Source organism: Atractosteus spatula, unplaced genomic scaffold, assembly GCF_055471065.1.
Source record: "Atractosteus spatula isolate fAtrSpa1 unplaced genomic scaffold, fAtrSpa1.hap1 Scaffold_167, whole genome shotgun sequence".
Lineage (NCBI taxonomy): Eukaryota > Metazoa > Chordata > Actinopteri > Semionotiformes > Lepisosteidae > Atractosteus > Atractosteus spatula.
Genome location: NW_028296727.1, coordinates 9,340 through 30,100, shown reverse-complemented (window position 1 = coordinate 30,100; position 20,761 = coordinate 9,340). Strand labels below are relative to the sequence as shown.

General features: G+C 47.8%; 2 protein-coding genes and 1 long non-coding RNA gene across 3 annotated transcripts; 1 reads left to right on the top strand and 2 right to left on the bottom strand.

The window, feature by feature from the left end:
- Positions 1-1,995: 1,995 nt before the first annotated feature.
- LOC148809089 (C-type mannose receptor 2-like) lies at positions 1,996-12,923 on the top strand. The gene is made up of 5 exons (XM_088909313.1): positions 1,996-2,032; positions 9,621-9,998; positions 10,454-10,804; positions 11,357-11,445; positions 12,756-12,923. The coding sequence occupies exons 1-5, from the start codon at positions 1,996-1,998 to the stop codon at positions 12,921-12,923; spliced, it is 1,023 nt and encodes a 340-aa protein (XP_088765439.1).
- Positions 12,924-15,795: 2,872 nt separating this feature from the next.
- LOC148809088 (major histocompatibility complex class I-related protein 1-like) lies at positions 15,796-17,941 on the bottom strand. The gene is made up of 4 exons (XM_088909312.1): positions 17,932-17,941; positions 17,213-17,484; positions 16,571-16,706; positions 15,796-16,091 (listed from the first exon to the last, which is right to left on the bottom strand). Exons 1-4 carry the CDS (start codon positions 17,939-17,941, stop codon positions 15,796-15,798), a joined length of 714 nt encoding a protein of 237 aa, XP_088765438.1.
- Positions 17,942-18,106: 165 nt separating this feature from the next.
- On the bottom strand, positions 18,107-20,261 carry LOC148809087 (uncharacterized). Its single transcript, XR_016087675.1, has 3 exons — positions 20,147-20,261; positions 19,348-19,421; positions 18,107-18,167 (listed from the first exon to the last, which is right to left on the bottom strand). It is a non-coding gene; the product is annotated as an uncharacterized LOC148809087 (long non-coding RNA).
- Between the last annotated feature and the right edge of the window lie 500 nt (positions 20,262-20,761).

Below are 20,761 nucleotides of genomic sequence, written 5' to 3'. Positions count from 1 at the left end.
ATTTGCTGGCTAAACAAGACACTTGCAGACACATGGGAAGTGGTACTGAAGTAAATAGATTAGAATATATATGGGAAAAGCTGCCAGCAGAGATGAGACTATGTTGTGTTAAGATTTTATCGCACAGTAGGAGTAGGAGGATCTCATTTAGAATAGTGCATATAATGTTGGTGCCTCTTCTTCTCAATTTAGGGTAGTTTCCACTTGTGGTTGGAGTTTCATGGTTCATTTCGAAAAAATCAGATGGGTTGACTTTGATCTATGTTCAAGACTCAAGAGATTCTGTCAGTGTAGAACACTACCCTTCAGACTAAAGATACTCAGCTCCTTCAGACCTGTCAGTGTGGGACATTCCCTTCAGACTACGGAGACTCAGTTCCATCAGACTAAAGACTTATTTCAGCCTCTCAGTGTACGTTTGATGGACAGGGTGCCAGTCCGTCAAAGGATGCTAACCACTATACCAGAACTGTGCCACCCTCTGACTTCTGAACAGTGTAAACTAATTTTCTGAAATAATCTGCTGAAACTTTGTTGCGCCACCTTCTTTGTTGACAGTGTTTTGTCTTTGTCGTATTGGTTTTGCTGGACCTTGGCCGTAAGAAAACAAATTTATCCCCCCCACCCCAATAGATATAAATCCAAACCTGATTTGCCAGGGATTAAAATTTAAATGAGCCCAAAGTAAAGCAGAGAGACTGATTTGCCTAGGCACCTGGCATGGGGTGGGGGGAGGAGTCCGATATGAATATTGTCCCTGCAGAGAATCAATTAGATAGGGCCTAGCTAAGCCCAAATGGTTTCCATGGGGACCGCAGCTAGGTGATCCGAGGGCTGTACAGGCCTGGTAACAGTCCGCGTCTACACAGCGTCCTGGGAGGTCAGAGACACTCCCTGCATCCAGAGGGGAGAAGAAGAGTGAGTGGTGACTAAATTAGAGAGGAAAAAAATATTGAGGAGCAAAGTTTCAGAAAAAGTGCAAAGTTTCAGAAACGCTGTGTAATGAGTGACTTATTAGGAAATCCCGATGTTACTGTTTCGAGGTGTGGAGGAAGATTTTGAGGATTATAGGGAAATTTCAGGACATTTTAAAGATTGTCAATGTCCAAACCTGCGAGAAATGTAAGCTTTGGTCGTTTGAGAGTCTGGGAACTTTTAAGCGGGTAGGTTTTTTTTTTAAGTACCTAGTGAACCGACAGGGCCCAAAAAGAGCGTTTATTTCACTGTAAGCCCGCGATGCGACCTGTTTTGAAGAGGGAGTGGTCGGTTGCTTTAGTGGAGTAAGTGGCGACTCCAAAGCCAGGCTCTGCCTTAAGTGAAACTGTACCGGTCAAACGATGTTGACCCAGGGAGAACCTGATGAGAAAGATGAAAAACGATCAGCTTCTCCTTTATTTTCATGACATCACCTTGCTTTAAGTAACTGCTTATCCAGTTAAAAACAAATCGGTGTCTCTGTGGCTAAGGCTCTGTGCCTGTGGCTGGAAGGGTTTGCCGGTTCAAATCCCGCGGCTGGCAGAGGAATCCTACTCTGTTGGGTCCCTGAGCAAGACCCTGAACCCCAGCTGCTCCATGGGTGTCGTATAAATGGCTGACCCTGCGCTCTGACCCCCAGCTTCTCTCTCCCTGCCTGTGTGTCTCATGGAGAGCAAGCTGGGGTCTGTGAAAAGACAAATTCCTAATGCAAGAAATTGAATATGGCTAATAAAAGTGATCTGATCTTACCAATTCAGGGCCACAGGACCTATTCTGGCAAGCAAAGGGCACTAGGCGGGCTACACTCTGACAGGACGCCACTCCATCCCAGGTCTTGGTAAATTGATCATGTATTATGTCTTTATTATGTATGTGTTGTGTTTGTCCGGCAAAGCCAAGTTCGCATCTGGGCCACTAAAGGCTGGAACCTAATTGGAAACTACATCTAAATGAAAATCGAAGAAATCTGAAAGGAGCTCTTAAGTGTTTCTCTGATTGCAGATTCGCTGACCCACAGTGATGGCTAAGAAGATATGCCTCACCTTGATCGTCTCAGGTTAGTGAGTCCTTTTTTCATTTGTGTGGACTAATCCCGAACCTCTGTTTGGAAAGATGATGTTGCTTTACTGCACAGTATTCAAGTTCAAGTTCATTGTCATTATACTCATATACAGGTATATGGTAGAACGAAAAGCTATTTAGCTAGCTCTCAGACGATAAGTAATACAAAAAACAACAATACAATTGTATAATAAAAGAAAGACAGAGACAACAGGCAGTGTGCAAAAACAACAACAGGCAGTGTGCAAAACAACAAAAGGTAACAGGTAATGTGCAAAACAACATCAGATGTGCAAAAACATGCATCAACAGAATGAAGTAAAAGGATAGAAATTATGGGGAGTGAGCTTTTTGACATGTAAGGTAGAGGTAGATTTCAATGTGTGTTTGAGTTTTTGGTAAGAAAGAAGGCACTGTGAGGTTCAGATCATAGGTGAGAGGTGAGGTGAGATAGAGAGAGGCTGGGAGTTTAATAGTTTGATAGTGCAGGGGTAAAAACTGTCTCTGAGTCTGGTATCCCGGGCCCGAATGCTCCGGTACCGTTTTCCAGATGGTAGAGGGTCATACAGTTTGTAGCTGGGGTGTGTGAGGTCTTTGATGATGCTTAGAGCATTCCTCAAGCACCGTCTGTCATAAATGTCCTGGATAGATGGGAGGGCAACCCTAGTATGTGAACAGAACTGTGTCACCAGCTCTCTGTAACTATCTGAAACACAACGACGGTTACTTATCGACAGATACTTTATTGATCCCCTGAGGGGAAATTGCAGTACGACAGCAGCACAGTCATCACAGCAACAGTGTAACGAAATGATACAACAATACAAAAACACAATCCAATCAGTCCAGTCAGTGAGAAGTGCGCTAAGAAGAGTCGCTCACAGTCCAGAATATACAAAGAGCAAGCCGGAACAGTACACAAAAAAGTTGTATTGCACAATATAAATATATTGTCCCTGGCATGTATTGCACAAAAAACAGTTGTAAACGGGGAAAAAAAACAGAGGGAAGCAGAGAGTTTACTGTTTAGTCCAAAACCAGGTCAGTGTCAGTGCTGCTCCTGCCCAGACACACAGTGGATGAGTGTTACAGTCTGATGGCTGAAGGCACGAATGACCTCCTGTAGCGCCCCCTGTCGCACCGCGTGTGGATCAGCCTGTCGCTGAATGTGCTCTTCATTCTTCCAAGCATGTCTTAGAGGGAAAGATGGGAGATGTCCATGATGGCCTATAAGGTTTTTCCTGGGGCACACGATCGACCTTTTTGGAGTTCTCCAGTAAAGAGGCAAAGAAATATGTGTGCAGCTTCATTCAAATACATTGTTTGCTCCTGCCTACTTGTTTATTTTATTTAGAATTGGTCACAAATTTATATAGTGTCGTAGGGAAAAAAATACAGTGAACGGTTATAGACAATTTGCCAAGGTTTATTAATGGCTGGCTTTAAAAAAATGATTATATACAGCATATGTATTGTAATCTCCTCATGTGGGCTTTTTCTCTCCTTTCCAATATGGACTGGCAGAGATGGAAGATGAAAAGAGGTTTATTCAGACCTCTGAACTTCAGCGTTGAAAGGGCTGGCGCTTACAGTCAGTCCCAAAAAAGTCAGTCCAGGGGTCTGTGTCCCCGGTCCAGTTAGTCCAGGCGGTCTGTGACCTCTGGTCCAGTCAATCAAGGAGGTCTGTGACCCAGGTCCAATTAGTCCAGGGATCTGTGACTCTGGTCCAGTTAGTCCAGGGGTCTGTGTCCCCGGACCAGTCAGTCCAGGGATCTGTGACCTCTGGTCCAATTAGTCCAGGGGTCTGTGACTCTGGTCCAGTCATTCCAGGGGTCTGTGACTCTGTTCCAGTTAGTCTAGGAGTCTGTGTCCCTGGTCCAGTCAGTCCAGGGGTCTGTGCCACCAGTCCAGTTAGTCCAGGGGTCTGTGTCCCCGGTCCAGTCAGTCCAGGGGTCTGTGACTCTGTTCCAGTTAGTCTAGGAGTCTGTGTCTCTGGTCCAGTCAGTCCAGGGGTCTGTGACTCTGTTCCAGTTAGTCTAGGAGTCTGTGTCCCTGGTCCAGTCAGTCCAGGGGTCTGTGCCACCAGTCCAGTTAGTCCAGGGGTCTGTGACTCTGGTCCAGTCAGTGCAGGGCTCTCTGATCCTGACCCAGGGAGAGCTCAGGTCAAGTAAATCTTACAGGTCACCCTGAATCGTCGGTTTTATTGATGTTTGCTCCCAATGATCCCTTAGTTACTTTATTGAACAGACCACCTGTTTAATCGATCATAGTCCAGGTGATCCAGGCCTTTATTAATTGATCAAAGCACTGTTATTTACTCCTGGTCCTGGAGTGTGACAGGTAAATTTATGAGTGAGAGCCTTATAACAGTGCCAATCGAGTCTAATTGCATTTAGAGTGTATTCAAACCATTAAGAGTCCAAGAAAGGACATCAATATGCCCTTTGATTATTTGCAGGCTCCCTTTAAAACCCACTGGGAAAGGTTCAAGATGCTTCTAAATCTGGAGGTCTCAGTCCTGGTCCAAATCCAGGTATTAAGAGCCTAGGATGGAATAAAGATTAAAAGATACAAAAGCCCTCCAGGCTCAAAAATCAAATCAAATCAAAGTTTATTTATCAGATGCACAACAAAATGGCATGCAGCAGCAGTAGTTGCTGGCAATGAATTGTCTTTTTCTGCGAGCTCACAAAAACCACAAGAATCACAGAAATCACAAAATTCACAAAAACACAAAAATCACAAAATTGAGGTTACATTTTTTTAAATGGAATAAAACTCAATATGAGTAGAGCTGCTATGTGTCCATGGTGTATGCAATATATACAAGTAGTGCGGTTATGCTGAATACAGTGAAAACTGTGTGTCCATGTCGCCATTACAGGTGATTTGCTAAAGGAGCTGCAGGTTGGCTATTTAGCAGTCTAAAGTCTCAACAGTGAATAACAGTCTTATAGTCTCAAAAGTGAATATCAGAGCTCTAGGGCCAGGATTGGCCCTTCATTCCATGTTATCTTCATATTTCCACAGCCTTTCCTTTACTTATGTCCTTTGTGAGGAGACTGTTCAAGACTTTTTCTGTTGGGGACACAGTCTCTTTCTGCAGGATCAAGATGGCTAAAGTCTCATAAGCACTTGGCTCACCAATGACTGGAGTGGTTGCACCCTGGATTCAGTTCTGCTGTCTGCTGTCTGGAGTTGGTATGTGCCTCCAGTTCATGTGTGTTTCTTATAGGTTTGCCCCGGTTTCCTCCCACAGTCCAAAGCCATGCTGGTGGGTTAATTGGCTTCTGGGAAAATTGGCCCTGGTGTGAGTGTGGGCATATCTGTGCCCTGCAATAGGCTGGTGTCCCTGTGTTAACATAGTCATTCATCTGTCCTGCCTTGTGCCTGTGGCTTATGGCTCGCTCACATTGTTTCGAGGATGCAAACGACGCATCAGCATAAACACCTCAGTCTTTTCCCCGAGTATCCTCCCTGAGTTTTGCATAGAAAGTTTGTTTTTCCTGCCGGCACGCCAGAACCCCACACTTAGACATGAGATAGGATAGGAGTCAGGTGTTTTTGGTTTAAATCATTTGAATTTCATTTGCTGCCCGCTTCTCGGTCTCCGCTAATCCCGCTGTATCACCTGCGATCGTCTGCAGTCTGGACTGGTCCGCTCATCTGGATCTGAGCAAAGTACAGAAATGACCAGGGGGCCGATTGCTCATCAAAGAACCTGTGGCCACCAGCCTACCAACTCGGAGGTTGTACCTCCTTAGATAGATAGATACTTTATTGATCCCGTGAGGGAAAGTGCAGCGCAACAGCAGCTTTACACAGACAACACAGCCACAGTGTAACGAATTATATAATAATAATAAAAATAATAATGCAATACATACAATACAATCAGTACAGTGAGGGGTGCACTAAAAGAGTTACTCACAGTCCGGACACACAAAGAACAAACTAGAACAGAACAGTACGCAGAAAAATCGTATCACACATATGAAAATAAATATAGATCTAAATATAGATATAGATATAAATATAAATGTATTGCACGGGTCCCTGGCATATATTGCACAAAAAACGGTTGTAAACGGGAAAAGAAAAGAAGAGACCAGATGTAGCAGTAGATGTGTAGATGCGTTCAGTCCAGAAACAGGTCACTGTCAATGTTGCCTCTGCCCAGACGCAAGGTGGATGGTTTGTACAGTCTTATGGCAGAAGGCAAGAATGACCTCCTGTAGCGCTCCCTGTCGCACCGTGGTTGAATCAGTCTATTGCTGAACATGCTCTTCATTTCTACAAGCCTGTCATAGAGGGGATGGGAGATGTTGTCCATGATGGCCTCTAGTTTGGACACCATTCTCCTCTCAGCCACTACCTCCAAGGGGTCCAGGTCAGACCCAATGACAGAGCTTGCTCTCCTGATGAGCTTGTTCTGCCTTTTAGAATCCACAGCTCTAATCCCAGAGCCCAAGCATACCACTGCGTAGAAAATGGCGCTCGCCACCACCGACTGATAGAACAAATGTAGCATCTTACTACATACATTGAAGGACCTGAGCCTCCTCAAGAAGTAAAGCCGGCTCTGTCCCTTCTTATAGATGGCCTCGATGTTCTTAGACCATTCCAGTCTATCGTCGATATGTGCACTCCCCGGTACTTGTACGAGTCTACCATCTCCACACCACTCAGGTAGTCAGTGATCCACGAGGTCATGGAGGCATCGACTTGCATATCCTCCAGCTTCCTCCTTAGAAGTAAGGGCTGGATGGTATTGAAGGCACTGGAGAAGTCTAAAAACATGATCCTTACAGTGTTGCCAGCCCTGTCCAGGTGTGAGTAGGCCCTTTGCAGCATGTAGATGATCACATCCTCCACACCAACACTAGGCTGGTAGGCGAACTGTAGGGTGTCCAGTGATGAGCTGACCAAGGGGTCTCAGGTGGGATAAGACCAACCTCTCCAGTGTCTTCATGACGTGAGAAGTCAGTTCAACTGGTCTGTAGTCGTTGAGGACAGAGGGGCGCCCTTTCTTTGGTACCGGGACCAGGCATGTCTTCCAGAGCACCGGGACTCTCTCCAAGCGCAGGCTCAGGTTGAATAGTCGCTGGAGCACTCCGCTCAGCTGATCAACACAGGCCCTCAGAACTCTGGGACAGATGTTATCTGGCCCTGTGGCCTTACCCTGGTGCAGCCTCTTCAGCTCCTTCTTCACCTGGTCAGCTGTGATGGTCAGCCTGGCCTGGGGGATGGTGCTCATAGGGCTTTCAGTGCTGCAGGTGTTAATGGCGGAGGTGTTGGAGTGGCAGCTGTGGGGGATGGGTGGGTGAGTAGCTGTCGGGGGTTGTAGCTGTAGGCGGCCATGTTTGTGGGGGGATGGAGGAGGTGTTAGGCAGTCGCAGCTGTGAAGGGTTAGGGAGCGTGTGGCTGTGGGGGGATGGGTGTTGAGCCACAGAGCACCCAGAATCAAACCTGTTAAAAAACTGGTTCAACTCGTTGGCCATCTCCAGGTTCCCCTCTGTTGCATCCCCAGCCTGTTTGAAGCCAGTGATATCTCTCATGCTGATCCATACATCCCTTACCCTATTCCTTTGCAGCTTGTCCTCTACCTTCCTCCTGTAGGCGTCCTTGCTCTCTCTTAACTTCTGCTTTAGCTCCCTCTGTACACGCTTGACCTCTTCCTTATCCCCCCTCCTAAAGGCTCTCTTCTTGTCATTCAGAAGAGCCTTCAGGTCGCTGGTGATCCAGGGTTTGTTATTGGAAAAGCAGTGTACGTCTTTGGTGGGGATGGTGTTGTCTACGCAGAAGTTAATGTAGTCAGTGACACGGTCCACCATGCTGTCTATGTCGTCCCCATGTGGTTCGCACAGCACATCCCAGTCGGTGGCCTCCAAAGTACCACGTAGATCCTCCATAGCCTCTTGAGACCATCTCCTCACAGTCCTCATGGTCGCAGGTTGGCGCTGGACAATAGGCGTGTATAGTGGTGTAAGCAAGACAAGGTTGTGATCTGATCTGCCAAGGGGGGGAAGGGCTGTGGAACTATATGCATCCTTAGCATTGGCATATAATAAGTCCAGTTTTTTGTTTTCTCTGGTCGGGCACTTAACAAATTGGTGGAAAGTAGGCAAAGTGGTGGAAATAGATACGTGGTTAAAGTCCCCTGAAATAGCTATAAAAGCGCTAGGGTGCTTTGTTTGTAGCCTGGCTATGACTGTGTTTATGAAGTCACACGCTACCTCTGCGTTTGCCGTAGGTGGAATGTAAACAACAACAAAGATGGCGCATGTAAACTCCCGTGGTGTCCGGGTTACAGACGCGCTCCTTAAAATGAGTATGTCCACCATCTGTTGTTGACAAGCACCGCAAGCCCCCCTCCTTTCCTCTTACCACTCTCGGTGTTTCTGTCCGCCCGCACTGTCTGAAAGCTGCCAATGGTAATGTTTGAGTCCGGAATAAGTTCCTGCAGCCATGTCTCGGTGAAACACATGATACTGCATTCACGATACTCCCTCTGGCTTCTCACCAATGCTCCCAGTTCGTCCATCTTGTTCACTAAGGACCTCACATTTCCCAGGATGATCGAAGGAAGGTAGGGTTTAAATCTCCTTCTCTTCGCCTTTCGCCTCTTCGCCTGCACCAGCCCTACAGCCTCGGCTTCTCCTCCTCAGCTCCTCCGGCACCGATGGCTTCTCTCCAGTGAGTAGAGCCGGATGCGCTAGCGCGATCAGCTGGTCCCGCGTGTAGACAATGCCTCTGTAGCTATCGGCATTGCAACCCGATAGAAACAGAGGTCCGAGTATCAGAAAAAACAAGAAAAGCATCTCAGCTTTCTAGTATCCATCATGTTGTGATCGCAAATCTAGTTGCCGGCAAAGGTATGAGGAAAAAACACTAACACACTAGCATTAACTAACTGAAAGAAACAAAAAGACAGCAAAAAGACACAGAGCTGTTGTAGCAGGCTGCCACTAACACGGCGCCATCTTAGATTGATTATCATCTGGTCTTGTTGATGCCGTTGCTTTGTGCCAATTAATCGTTCCGCCTGACTTTGATATCAGCGGTGCTCTTGATTATATGATATTCCATCCGTCCACCTGCTCCACCTCATGCAGTTCAGGGTGGTGGGACAGCCAGAGCTTATTCCAGTAAACAGCAGGCACAAGGAGTGGTACTCCATCACACTGGCACTAACTCTCCCAGACGTCAGTGAACATACCAGCATGCCTTTCGACTGGGGAGCAGACTGGAGCACCCTAGAGGAAACCCAGCGTGAGCACAGTGTCGAATATACAAACCAGACCAGAAGCAGAGCTGAACCCAGCGTCCCAACGCTGAGAAACTGCAGTCCTAAAGCCCCTGTGCCACTTCACAGTGCATTGGCAGACCCATTTGAAATCCTCCCCCAGGGAAGACAAAACCACTCAAAACGACAGCCACAAATGTCGGGTTGAGAAGTGCCGGGCCATTCCCTGACCGGATTTGCTTCTCCGACGCGTTGGCATGTCTTGCGCTGGCTTGGCCAGGCATCGCGAGCTGGTCACCCCTGCTCCTAAGCCTCAACCCTGCCTCCCGTGTTTCAGGCCTCTGGGAGTTGGTCTCGCCTCACCACTACCACTTCGTGAGCAAGCGCAAGACGTGGGCGGGGGCTCGGGCGTACTGCAGGGGCCAGTACACGGACATGGCTACCGTGAGTGGGCCAGCCGACCTGGAGCAGCTCCTTGCCACCGCCGAGCCGGTCACGGGCTGCGCCTGGACCGGCCTGTACTATGTCTGGGACCTGTGGCAGTGGTCCCTCGGGGGGGGCTACCTCTACGGCGCGGGGAGGTCTGCTTTTACCAGCTGGCGTGCAGGAGAACCAAACAACTACGGCGGCAAGGAGAACTGCGTGGCGATGGTCGGCGGCGGGTTGTGGGCCGATCGCCCTTGCAGTTTCATGAGCTATTCCGTTTGCTATCAAGGTAAATGGCCCCTGAGTCTTTTACAGCCTTTTACGGTCTTTCTCACGCGACTACTGCATGTGAAGGTGGTGGTGGGAGGGGGGGGGGTTGGGAGAACGAGTAATTCCTCCTAATGAAATTCCCCATTGTTCTCCATCGTTTGAGTGGCTCTTGGGCTGATGGGATGGCGGCACCGGGGCCCTGGGTTCAAATCCTGGGGTGGCGAGGTGGAGTTTGCATGTTCTCCCCTTGTGCGTGGGGGTTTCCTCCAGGTGCTCCAGTGTCCTCCCACAGTCCAAAGACGCTCTGGTGAGTGAATTGGCTGCTGGGAATGTTTGGCCCTGGTGTGACTGTATGCGGTGCTTGTGCCTCCGTGCAGTGGACTGGCGTCCCATCCAGGTGGTATCTTGCCTGTTGCTTGCCGAGTCTGCTCCGCGACCCTCAATCCGACTACTGACTGGGGTTCACTTCTTCAGGAGGGGAAGGCGCAGCCGATCAATACTTCCTGGTGGCTGAGGCCAAGAACTGGACAGAAGCCCTGACGTTTTGCAGAGAACATTACACCGACCTGACCCGGGTGAGGAGCCAGAGCGAGAATGAGTTAGTAAGAGTCACGGCCGGAGGCAGGGAGGTCTGGATCGGGCTGTTCACTGAGCCCTGGAAGTGGTCCGATGGGGACGTCTCCACTTTCCGCCCCTGGCACGTGGGCGAGCCCAACAATTATGGCGGCATCGAGACCTGTGGCGCCGTGAATCTTCAGGGGAGTGCGAGAGGCTCCTGGAATGACTATAATTGCAATACCACCTACGCTTTCTTCTGCTACAGTGGTAAGTTATCGCTGTGCCACTTCGACAGCCTTATGGGGGTAACCTTGCGGGGAACGTCGCCGGCACTTTGCTATTCCACGACCGCTTGTCCAGTTCGCACTTGTGGTGGCCCAGAGTCGGTCCCAGGGTGCACTGGGTGCAGTGGTTAGCATTGCTGCCTCGTAGTGCCTGAGCTCTGGGTTCAGTATCTGGGCTGTTGTCTGCATGGAGTTTGAATGTTCTCCTTGTCTTTGCGTGGGTTTTCTCCTGCAGTACGAAGACATGCTGGTAGGTTTTGAATCGGCTCCTGGGAAAATGAGCTGTGGTGTGTGCCCTGTGACAGACTGGCATTACTGCCAGGGTTAACCCTGCCTTGCACCTGTTGCTTGCTGGGATAGACTCTGGAGCCACCTCCAGAGCACCAGTCTTTTGTAATATTGTAAGTGATGTTTTGACGTCCTTGACCATATAACTGTCCCTCAGACCAGGCAGGGTGAATCACTTAATGCTACTTCAGAATGGGGTTTGCCTCTTTTTTTGTCTTCTACGCTGTTTTCATCCTTTCCTCCACAGGGAAGAGAGTGGTGCTGAGAGTAAGGATATTAATGGACTCGGAAGTGAATCCTAATGACCCAGATGTTAAAGAGTGGCTTCTGGTCCAGGTATAGGAAATCGACTACTAGGTTGTGTCAGTGTGCATAGGTGGCTTGCGATATTCGAGGCTCCTCGTAAAGAAGAAACTAAGCAAATCATACTGTTGGAGCTGCAGTAGACAAAAAAGATCATTCAGTCAATGCTATGCATAATGAGCCACACATTGCTACGTTATACAGAAATCAGAAATACACTCAATCAAAATGTTTGTCACACATTACACGCAGTGGGTTCCTACCAATATGAATCATTATTGGGGATTTTCTTTGGTTAAAAAGCAGCATTTTAGGAATTCAGGAAACAATCAGATGAATATAAAGGGATAGTGTACTTATTATTGTAGTGTTACCTCACCTGGCTGGGGAAATCATTTGTGAAGAATGAGCCAGGGAGGCAGTTGCAAGGGTCAAGATGGGATGGAGGGAGGGGAGCAAGAGAAGATGAGCGCAGAGCTGTGGACAGACTGGGAGTATTTATAAACTGGGGAGTGGAAGTGATTAATAAACACAATACAAAACAAACAGAAGAAATTACTATTATCTTCCTTTTGGCATTTTGAATTAAGGGAGCATATGAATAGGCCCAAAAGTGCAGGGTAGAGTTATAGAGTAAATAAGGGCTTTAAACTAGAATATAAGAGAGAGAATACTGGAGATCATAGTTGCAGTTATATCGAAGCGCTGACCTTTCCCTTGCTGGCTTTGTTTATTGTATCATGCCTGCTCACGTTGGATTGCTCGAAGACCCTTCCGAGTAACCACAGCAACTGACGTGGCCACCTGTCAGTCACCTGGTTGCCGTGACAGTGCAATCGGGTGGAAGATCAGTTCCAACTGCTCACAGTCAGCCCCCCACTCACTCAGTGTTAGGGAGTTCAGGCTTGAGCCTTGGTGTTCCTTAGTCAAGTTTTCCTTGATTCTTTGACCCCGTTTCCCTTGACCTTGCTCTTGGATTGCCCTTGTGTTTGCTCCTTGGCGTCGAAGATTTCTCGCCTCGACCTCATCTCTTAGCTGCTTCGCTTGGGTATCTATCGGCTCCGGGCTTTGCTTGCTTTCGACGTCACCTCTCTGGCTGCCTCCCTGCTTCGTTCTGCGACTTTGAATCACACTACGTCCCACGTTTTCCAGAGCGCTCACTCCAGCTGCCACCTCCCACTACAGACCACTATCACCCACCACAGGCGCTGTCTGCTGCTGCTTCCCTGTTTCGCCCGGTGATTGCGTCCTCCCTGCCGCGACAAGACCGCGGCTCTCGTTCAGGAAGACGTACCGGGCCCTGATTTCTGACCCGGGCTGCTGTGGTACTGTCCCCTCCGCAGGTGACGAGAGAGCTGTCCAGGCACACCGAGCTGGGCAACACCAGCCTGCGTTGGGGCCAGGAGGACAATGGCGTGGTGTTCTCGAAAGACGAGGAGGAAGATGGTGAGATGCTTAAGCAGCACAGCCTTGGCGTCGCGCATTCTGAATGCCAGGAACTTCATCGGTGATGTCTTTGCTCCACAGGGCAGTGCCACCCTATGGGAGACTGAGTGTCGGAGGATCAGTCTGCACAGGATTCCTCTGTGAAACACTGGCGACTGGCCACTGGCGACAGACCGACATCTAAGAATAATGCAAGCTTCAAATACCGTAGCATTTATATTAAGGTTCAATATATATGGATATAGTATAATATTTTCTCTATGAGTGGTTCTCTGTTTTAACATGAAGGTCTGGTCTCAGTACAGTGAAAATGCATTGAGAGTTGTTTAATGAATATATATATATTATCACATTTAAATGTAGTAGTAGTATTCAGGTCCAAGGAAATACTATTTGAGAATTGTTTGCTTTGGCAATCACTGGTGTATTTTTCCTCTCACGTATGTTTGTAAGGGAACATTCGATCAGCCTTACTGGGCAACTTGACTTTCTGACCAGCTGCTGAAAAGTTGGATTTCAAAAGTTTTTAGGAGAATAAAAATAGTTGGTTAGTTGATGGTTGATGACATTGAAACCACAGATCAGAACAAGTGGACTTACAGTAAGTGGAATATGATTAAACGTCAGATTTTCAATTTTGACAGCTTAGAGACTAACAATAGACTAAACAGATTATGAACATCTATTCTACACAGGGGGACGTAGTGGGATCTTTGTAAATTATTCCATGTATTATAAGTACATGTGTACAGAACAAACACTGAGCTCTAATAAGCTGAATTGTCTATTGGTATCATTAACTTTTCATATGTTCTTAAGTAATTTGATTTGTTATAAATAATAATAATTGCTTACACTTATATAGCACTTTTGTGGACTCTCCACTCAAAGCTCTTTACAGGTTAATGGGGATCCCCTCCACCCCCTTGTGAGCAGGGTGACAGCTGATCCACTGTGAGAGCGGAGGGAGTGTCTCCCTCTACTGCACGGACACCGGAATTCAGGGATTAAGCCGCACTTCCTTAGTGACCATTGCTATGCACGACTTTCGTTTTTTTTATTGCAACAGCAAAAATTCATACCGTACAAACAAGAGTACATATAACATATAACACCAATAACACCGTCAGGGGCTACATACTGTAATACAATTACACTTGACCAAAAAAAAGACTAAACAAGGTAAAAAAAAGATAAGGTCCACACAACTCTCACATTCTTACATTTAGAAATACTGCATTGTAGATAATGCCCTTATGCCTATTTTAAACTTTTCAAACATATGTCTCAGACCATTTCATTTAATCAATATAATAAAGTGTAGTATTAATGATTTAAAAGGAACATACTTCAAGGAACTTCTTGAAGGAGACATACTGTATATATCTGTGCATACTCAGGGTTATAGTGCTACTTAATCACACTGGCATGTATGGAATAAATAGTGGATTATAGTGACCATGCAGCTTGGTGTCGGTCACCAGAGTAATTAAACATAGCAGTAATTGCCTTTGCTCCTAACAAGGCTGTCAAGAAAGGATCGAGGCTGTCAGGGTTGTATAAATCTTGAATATACCTGCTCAATATCTGGAACTGCAGTCGACTTTCATGAGCGTAAGACATCATCCAAACTAGGTACTGTGTAATCATCGTGGTCGTAGCTCCTCTGTCATCCAATGGAAGCACAAGGCACCCGCGTTCAAGTCTTTTGTGAGATCATGTGCATGCATCCAGGATGGATAGTGGTGTACCCTGCTAGTCCAATAAGGGACACACACACACAGAAGAATATGCAGACTCCACCCCGACAGCACTCTGGGTCTGGAATTGAATCCGGGGCCTCTGCAGTACGAGGCAGCCAAGCAAAACCACTGAGCCACAGAGCTGTCCCCCAGGTACTCCATATATATCAAATAAGGAGTCTCAGAGGCTCCTTAACACAATTCTAGCTCCTTAACCTGAAGCACTGGACAATAATGAGACAGGCCAATCTCTATAAAATAAAATAAAAAGCAAACTCGAGCTAAATCTCTTCCTACAAAGTGGATGTCCAAAAGCAAACAGAGTTTTAAAAAATGCATCAACATCTAGGACTACAACACCATGCTTTGACACCCCCAGGGTGGTAGAAACATTCACCACATAATTACTCTGTAATCAGACTTCCTGCAGTTTCAATGTGAAATATACATCTTTCAGCTCAAACGTGTTCTTGCTCTGTGGTGTTGTCATTGGAAGCTTATTAATATTCGTGTCCAGCATTCATGTTCCATGTGCCTGAAGTGTGTTGCCATCTTAAACAGCTTAATAATAAAAATTAATAATAATCCCTTACATTTATATAGTGCTTTTCTGGACACTCCACTCAAAGCACTTTACAGGTTAATGGGGATCCCCTCCAGCCCCACCAGTGTGCAGCCCCACCTGGATGATGCTCCAGTCCGCTCAGCACACAGCAGCTCTCAGTGGGGAGGAGAGCAGAGGGATGAAGCCAGTTCAGAGATGGGGATAATTAGGAGGCTGTGACTGGTAAAGACCACGGGGGGATTAGACCAGGACACTGGGGAAACACCCCTACTCTTTTCGAGAAACGCCCTGGGATTGTTGATGACCACAGAGAGTCAGGACCTCGGTTTGACGTCTCATCCGAAGGACTGCGCCTGTTTACAGTCTAGTGTCCCCATCACTATACTGGGGCATTAGGACCCACACAGACCGCAGGGTGAGCGCCTCCTGCTGGCCACACTAACACCTCTCCCAGCAGTACCTCAGCTTTCCCAGAAGGTCTCCCATCCAAGTACTGACCAGACTCACACTGCTGGGTGTCTGTGGGTTGCCAGTTGCGAGCTGCAGGGTGATATGGCTACTGGCTATCCAGCCTGCGTACTTTAAAAATCTTAAAATCTTTTTTAAAAATCTGCGGCTGGCAGAGAAATCCTACTCCTTTGGGCCCCTGAGCAAGGCCCTTAACCCCAACTGCTCCAGGGGTGCTGTACAATGGCTGACCCTGCACTCTGACCCCCAGCTTCTCTCCCTGTCTGTGTGTCTCATGGAGAGCAAGCTGGGGTCTGTGAAAAGACTTTGTGAAGACAGTGGTAAAAATGGCACACAGCACAGCTTCTTCTGGTGCAAGATGACTACAGCCCCTGCTGCCATCACACACAGAAGTGCCAGAATCACCCTGACATGCAGTCTGGAATCCAGGTGGTCAGAGTTCAGACATGCGGCATAATCTGTTATAGAGACAAGAAAAGTTTCAGACGTTACCTGCTGCATGACAAAAATAATGTGACTCTGTTATCACCCTAGTGTGTGATACAGTATAATACACAGTGATCTGCTCCAGACTCACCTGTGTGTGATACAGTATAATACACACTGATCTGCTCCAGACTCACCCCAGTGTGTGATACAGTATAATACACACTGATCTGCTCCAGACTCACCCGTGTGTGATATAGTATAATACACACTGATCTGCTCCTGTATCACCCCTGTGTGTGATACAGTATAATACACACTGATCTGCTCCAGACTCACCCCCGTGTGTGATATAGTATAACACACACTGATCTGCTCCAGACACTTACCCCAGCTCAGCGTGACGCTGTGGTTGGAGCTGTGATGAGTGACAGTACAGCTGTATTCCTCGATCTTACTCTCTCAGATCTCCACACTCTTCCTCAGCTGTCTCCGTTGGGTCTGAGCCTACTGGACCACACGTCCTCTCCCTCGGTCTCTACAGGCCTGGACAAACTGACATCTATGACTCTAGGACTGAAGCCAGTGACCAGACAGGACAGGGAACAGCTCTGTGTGTCTCCCAGATGCTTGGAAGAGACAAACACCTGAGGAGAGACTGAGAGGGAGACCGGAAGCAATGTTAACACACTGAGAATTAGTGTGGACACTGTGCAAGGTGAGGCGACATCGCTGCACAGACAAAATATAGTGTGGCTCCTTTCTGCAAACCTTTACAACCAAGACATGTCAGTATTAGACAATTATACAAATCAAACACATTTTCTCTTTGTCTGTTCCTCAGGCTAAGAAAGGAGATCACAGTAGAACTGGAGCACTGCAGACACGTCCTATTCACACAGGATCACACAAGCTTCACATTCACACAGACACAGATACACACTCACACACGAGCCAATTTCCCATAAGCCAATTTACCCACCAGCAAGTGGGAGGAAACCCACACAAACATGAGGTGAACATACAAACTCCACACAGACAGCACCCCAGAAACTGCACTGTGCCACCCACTCCTCTGCACATGGGGGAACTTCTTGTGTAGAGCTTCTAGGTGCATTTGTCTCATATTGTATCTGATATCTCTCTGTCTCACCTTTGTGTGGTTTTTGTGTTTCTCTCTGTACTGCAGGAATCTCTTCAGTGTTTCTATACAGTCAGTCTCCAGGAAGAATCTGGTATACTGGTTTTTAATCTTGTTCTGGTTCCAGTCCCTTTGAGTGCCCTCTGCCTCCAGGGAACTTGCTCTCCAGGTCATGTTGTCCACCTCAAAGGACAGGAAGTCTTGTCCATTGAAGCTGTAGTGATCAAAAAGAGCCACACTCCCATCATCCTCCAGTCTACAGCCTTGCCACCTCTGGAGCGCATCTGGAGAGAGAGACCGAGGACACTGACACAGACAGAGAGACCAGGGACAGTGACACACAAAGAGAGACCAAGGACAGTGACACACACACACAGAGACTGGGGACAGTGACACACATAGAGAGACCGGGGACACTGACACACACAAAGAGACCGGGGACAGTGACACACAGAGAGAGACTGGGCACACTGACATACACACAGAGACCGAGCACACTGACACACAGAAAGAGACAGGGGACAGTGACACACACACAGAGAGAGCAGGGACACTGACACACACACACACAGAGACAGAGACAGAGACAGAGACAGAGGACACTGACACGCACACACAGAGAAACAGAGGACACTGACACGCACACAGAGACAGAGACAGGGGCAGGGGCAGGGGCAGAGGACAGAGGACAGAGGACAGAGGACAGAGGACAGAGCGGAGGGCTGACTGACCTTTCCCCATGTTCCTCCCTTTCCTCAGCCTCTCCCTGCTCTCTGTCTCATCGTGCTCGTAGTCGACGTCTCTGAGGCCGGCAGCTCCGCTGGGCCAGCAGAGCCTCCAGGAGGCGCTGTCCCAGTGAGAGACCGTCTGCTGGTCCAGCACCCTGGAGATCAGGAGCTGGGAGAGAGCCCTGCCTCCGACACCGCCGTGGAGCTGTAGACCAGCCAGTGAGAGGCTGAGGCGCTCTCTGTGTGCGGGGGAGTGAAAGGAGAACAGCACTGTTTCCTTAGCACTTGAGTGCGGACCTTTTAATTTCAATTCAATTTATTTGGATATAGTGCCTTTCACGACAGGTTGCCCCAAGTGAACAATGCAAGTGACATTGTGTGAATACAGAACAGAAGAACAGAAGACCAATAGACAACAGAGGAGAGGAACCAAAAACTCCTTAGTATGGAGAAAAGAAACCCCTGGGGGTCCATGGTCAACTGGCTTCCCATCCCTTTTGGGCATTCTAACATTATACAATTAAGAAAAAGAAAATAAATGAATGAGGGTATTAATCCACCCATCCATCATGTCTTCTGTGTGTCAGTACTCCATGCAGATCTCTGTCGAGCAGCAAACTCCTTCTAGATGATAGCTATATCCAAACAGATAGCGCCCATCTAAGACACTGAAGAGATTAAGTTCCTTTCACATGCTGGCCACACACTTCTGACACGAGGAACAGTCCTGGCGGCTCTTGTTCTCTGAGGGAGAATTTCTTTTTTACTGGTGCGATCCTAACTTTTCTCAAGAGCTGGCTGACAAACGTGTCATCGTAATTTTAGACAGACAATCAGACACACACCTACTTGCAGGCAGTCAGTCAGATAGAGTAAGACAGACTCTCGCAGGCAGACAGTCAGACAGTCAGACAATCAGACAATCAGACACACACCTACAGTACTTGCAGGCAGTCAGTCAGTCTGTCAGACAGACACAGGCAGACAGTCAGACAATCACACCTGACACCTGATACCTGAAGGCTCCATGGCTGAAATGTTGTGTTTTCTTTCTTCTCTTTTCAGCATGGAATAAACCTATTCCTTTGCAGGCTACGCATGCTGATGCAGCTACCCCACCTGAATTAGTCAGACAATCAGACACACACCTACATGCAGGCAGTCAGTCAGTCATACACACAGTCTATCAGACAGACTCTTGCAGGCAGTCAGACAGACTTTCGCAGGCAGACAGTCAGACAATCAGAGACACACCTACAGTACTTGCAGGCACACAGTCAGAGAGCCTATCAGACAGACACAGGCAGGAGGACAGAGAGGAAATCTGGCAAACAGACAAACAAACACAGGCAGGCAGACAGACAGACAGGCAAGACCTCCATACACCGGCGTGAGAGGTGATGAGGCTGAGGTACTCACTGGTAAGGCACAGGGCAAACAGCACAGCCAGACACGGCAGCAGGCTCCTCATCGCAGAGGGACATCAGATCACGCTGTGTCAGACCCCAGTGTGGACATTTAAAAAAAATGTTTAATCCTATTTATAAGGATTTTTTATAAACAATCACAAAATAACAGATTCAATCCCTCATGCCCCCCCATCCCCACCTAAAACAACCATCCACTCCTGAAAAAAGAGAAGAAAAACATTAATAAAAAAAAACATTCAAACCATCCATCCATTTTCTAACAGCTGTATCCAGTCCAGGGTCACAGGGGGGAGCTGGAGTCTATCCCAGCAAGCAACAGGCACAAGGCAGGGTTCACCCTGGACAGGACAGCAGTCCATCACAGGACACGCACACACACACCCTAGACAGGGCACCAGTCCATCACAGGACACACACACTCACACACTCACACACACACCCACACACCCACACACACACACACACTGGACAGGGCACCAGTCCATCACAGGACACACACACTCACACACACACACCCACACACACACACACACACACACACACCCTGGACAGGGCACCAGTCCATCACAGGACACACACACCAAGGAGTCAATTAACCCCCCAGCCTGTCTCTGGACTGGGAGGAAACTGGAGCACCAGGAGGAAACCCCCACAGACACAGTTAAGAACTCCACACAGACAGCACCCCAGGTTCTGAACTGATTCCAGGGCAGGAATAACAACCACTGAGCCTCCCCCGGACATGTAAATATCACTAAATAGAGACATGTAAATATCACTTCTCGAACCTGTTGTTTCCAGCTTCCTGTAAAGTCGTGTGGAAAGTTGTTTATTTCTGATACGAAGTAGGAGTGAAACTCCGAAGTAATGAAGACAGAAGTCGGTTCAACGACAAAAGGAGTCAGGCGCCTCTGAAGTCCGCCTACGCGTCAGAAACTGGTGCGCGTTTATGCCCTGGCCCGTTGTCATTGTTTTATTCGGTTATGCAGTTTAAAATATTTTTAAGTTAAAGAGAGCTCTCTACTTCCGTCTCTGGACAGGTTTACGATGATGATACACGCGTTTCCTTGTTCTCTGACTGGCCATGCGGCGGCCATGTGACGAGGAAACGGGAGAGAGCAGGACGAAAATGAAAGAGAGAGAGAGACGGTGGAAATGTGACAGTTAAAATAAACTGCCAGAAGAGAATAACCGTCTCCGTCCCGTCCCTCTCCCTGCAGGCGGAGTGTTTAGTCACCGCCGACCTCACGAACTTTATGATCTGCTACCATCTGGAAAACGGTACCGGAGCATTCGGGCCCGGACTACCAGACTCAGAGACAGTTTTTACCCCTGCACTATCAAACTGTTAAATTCCCAGCCTCTCTCAATCTCACTCTCACCTCACCTCTCACCTATGATCT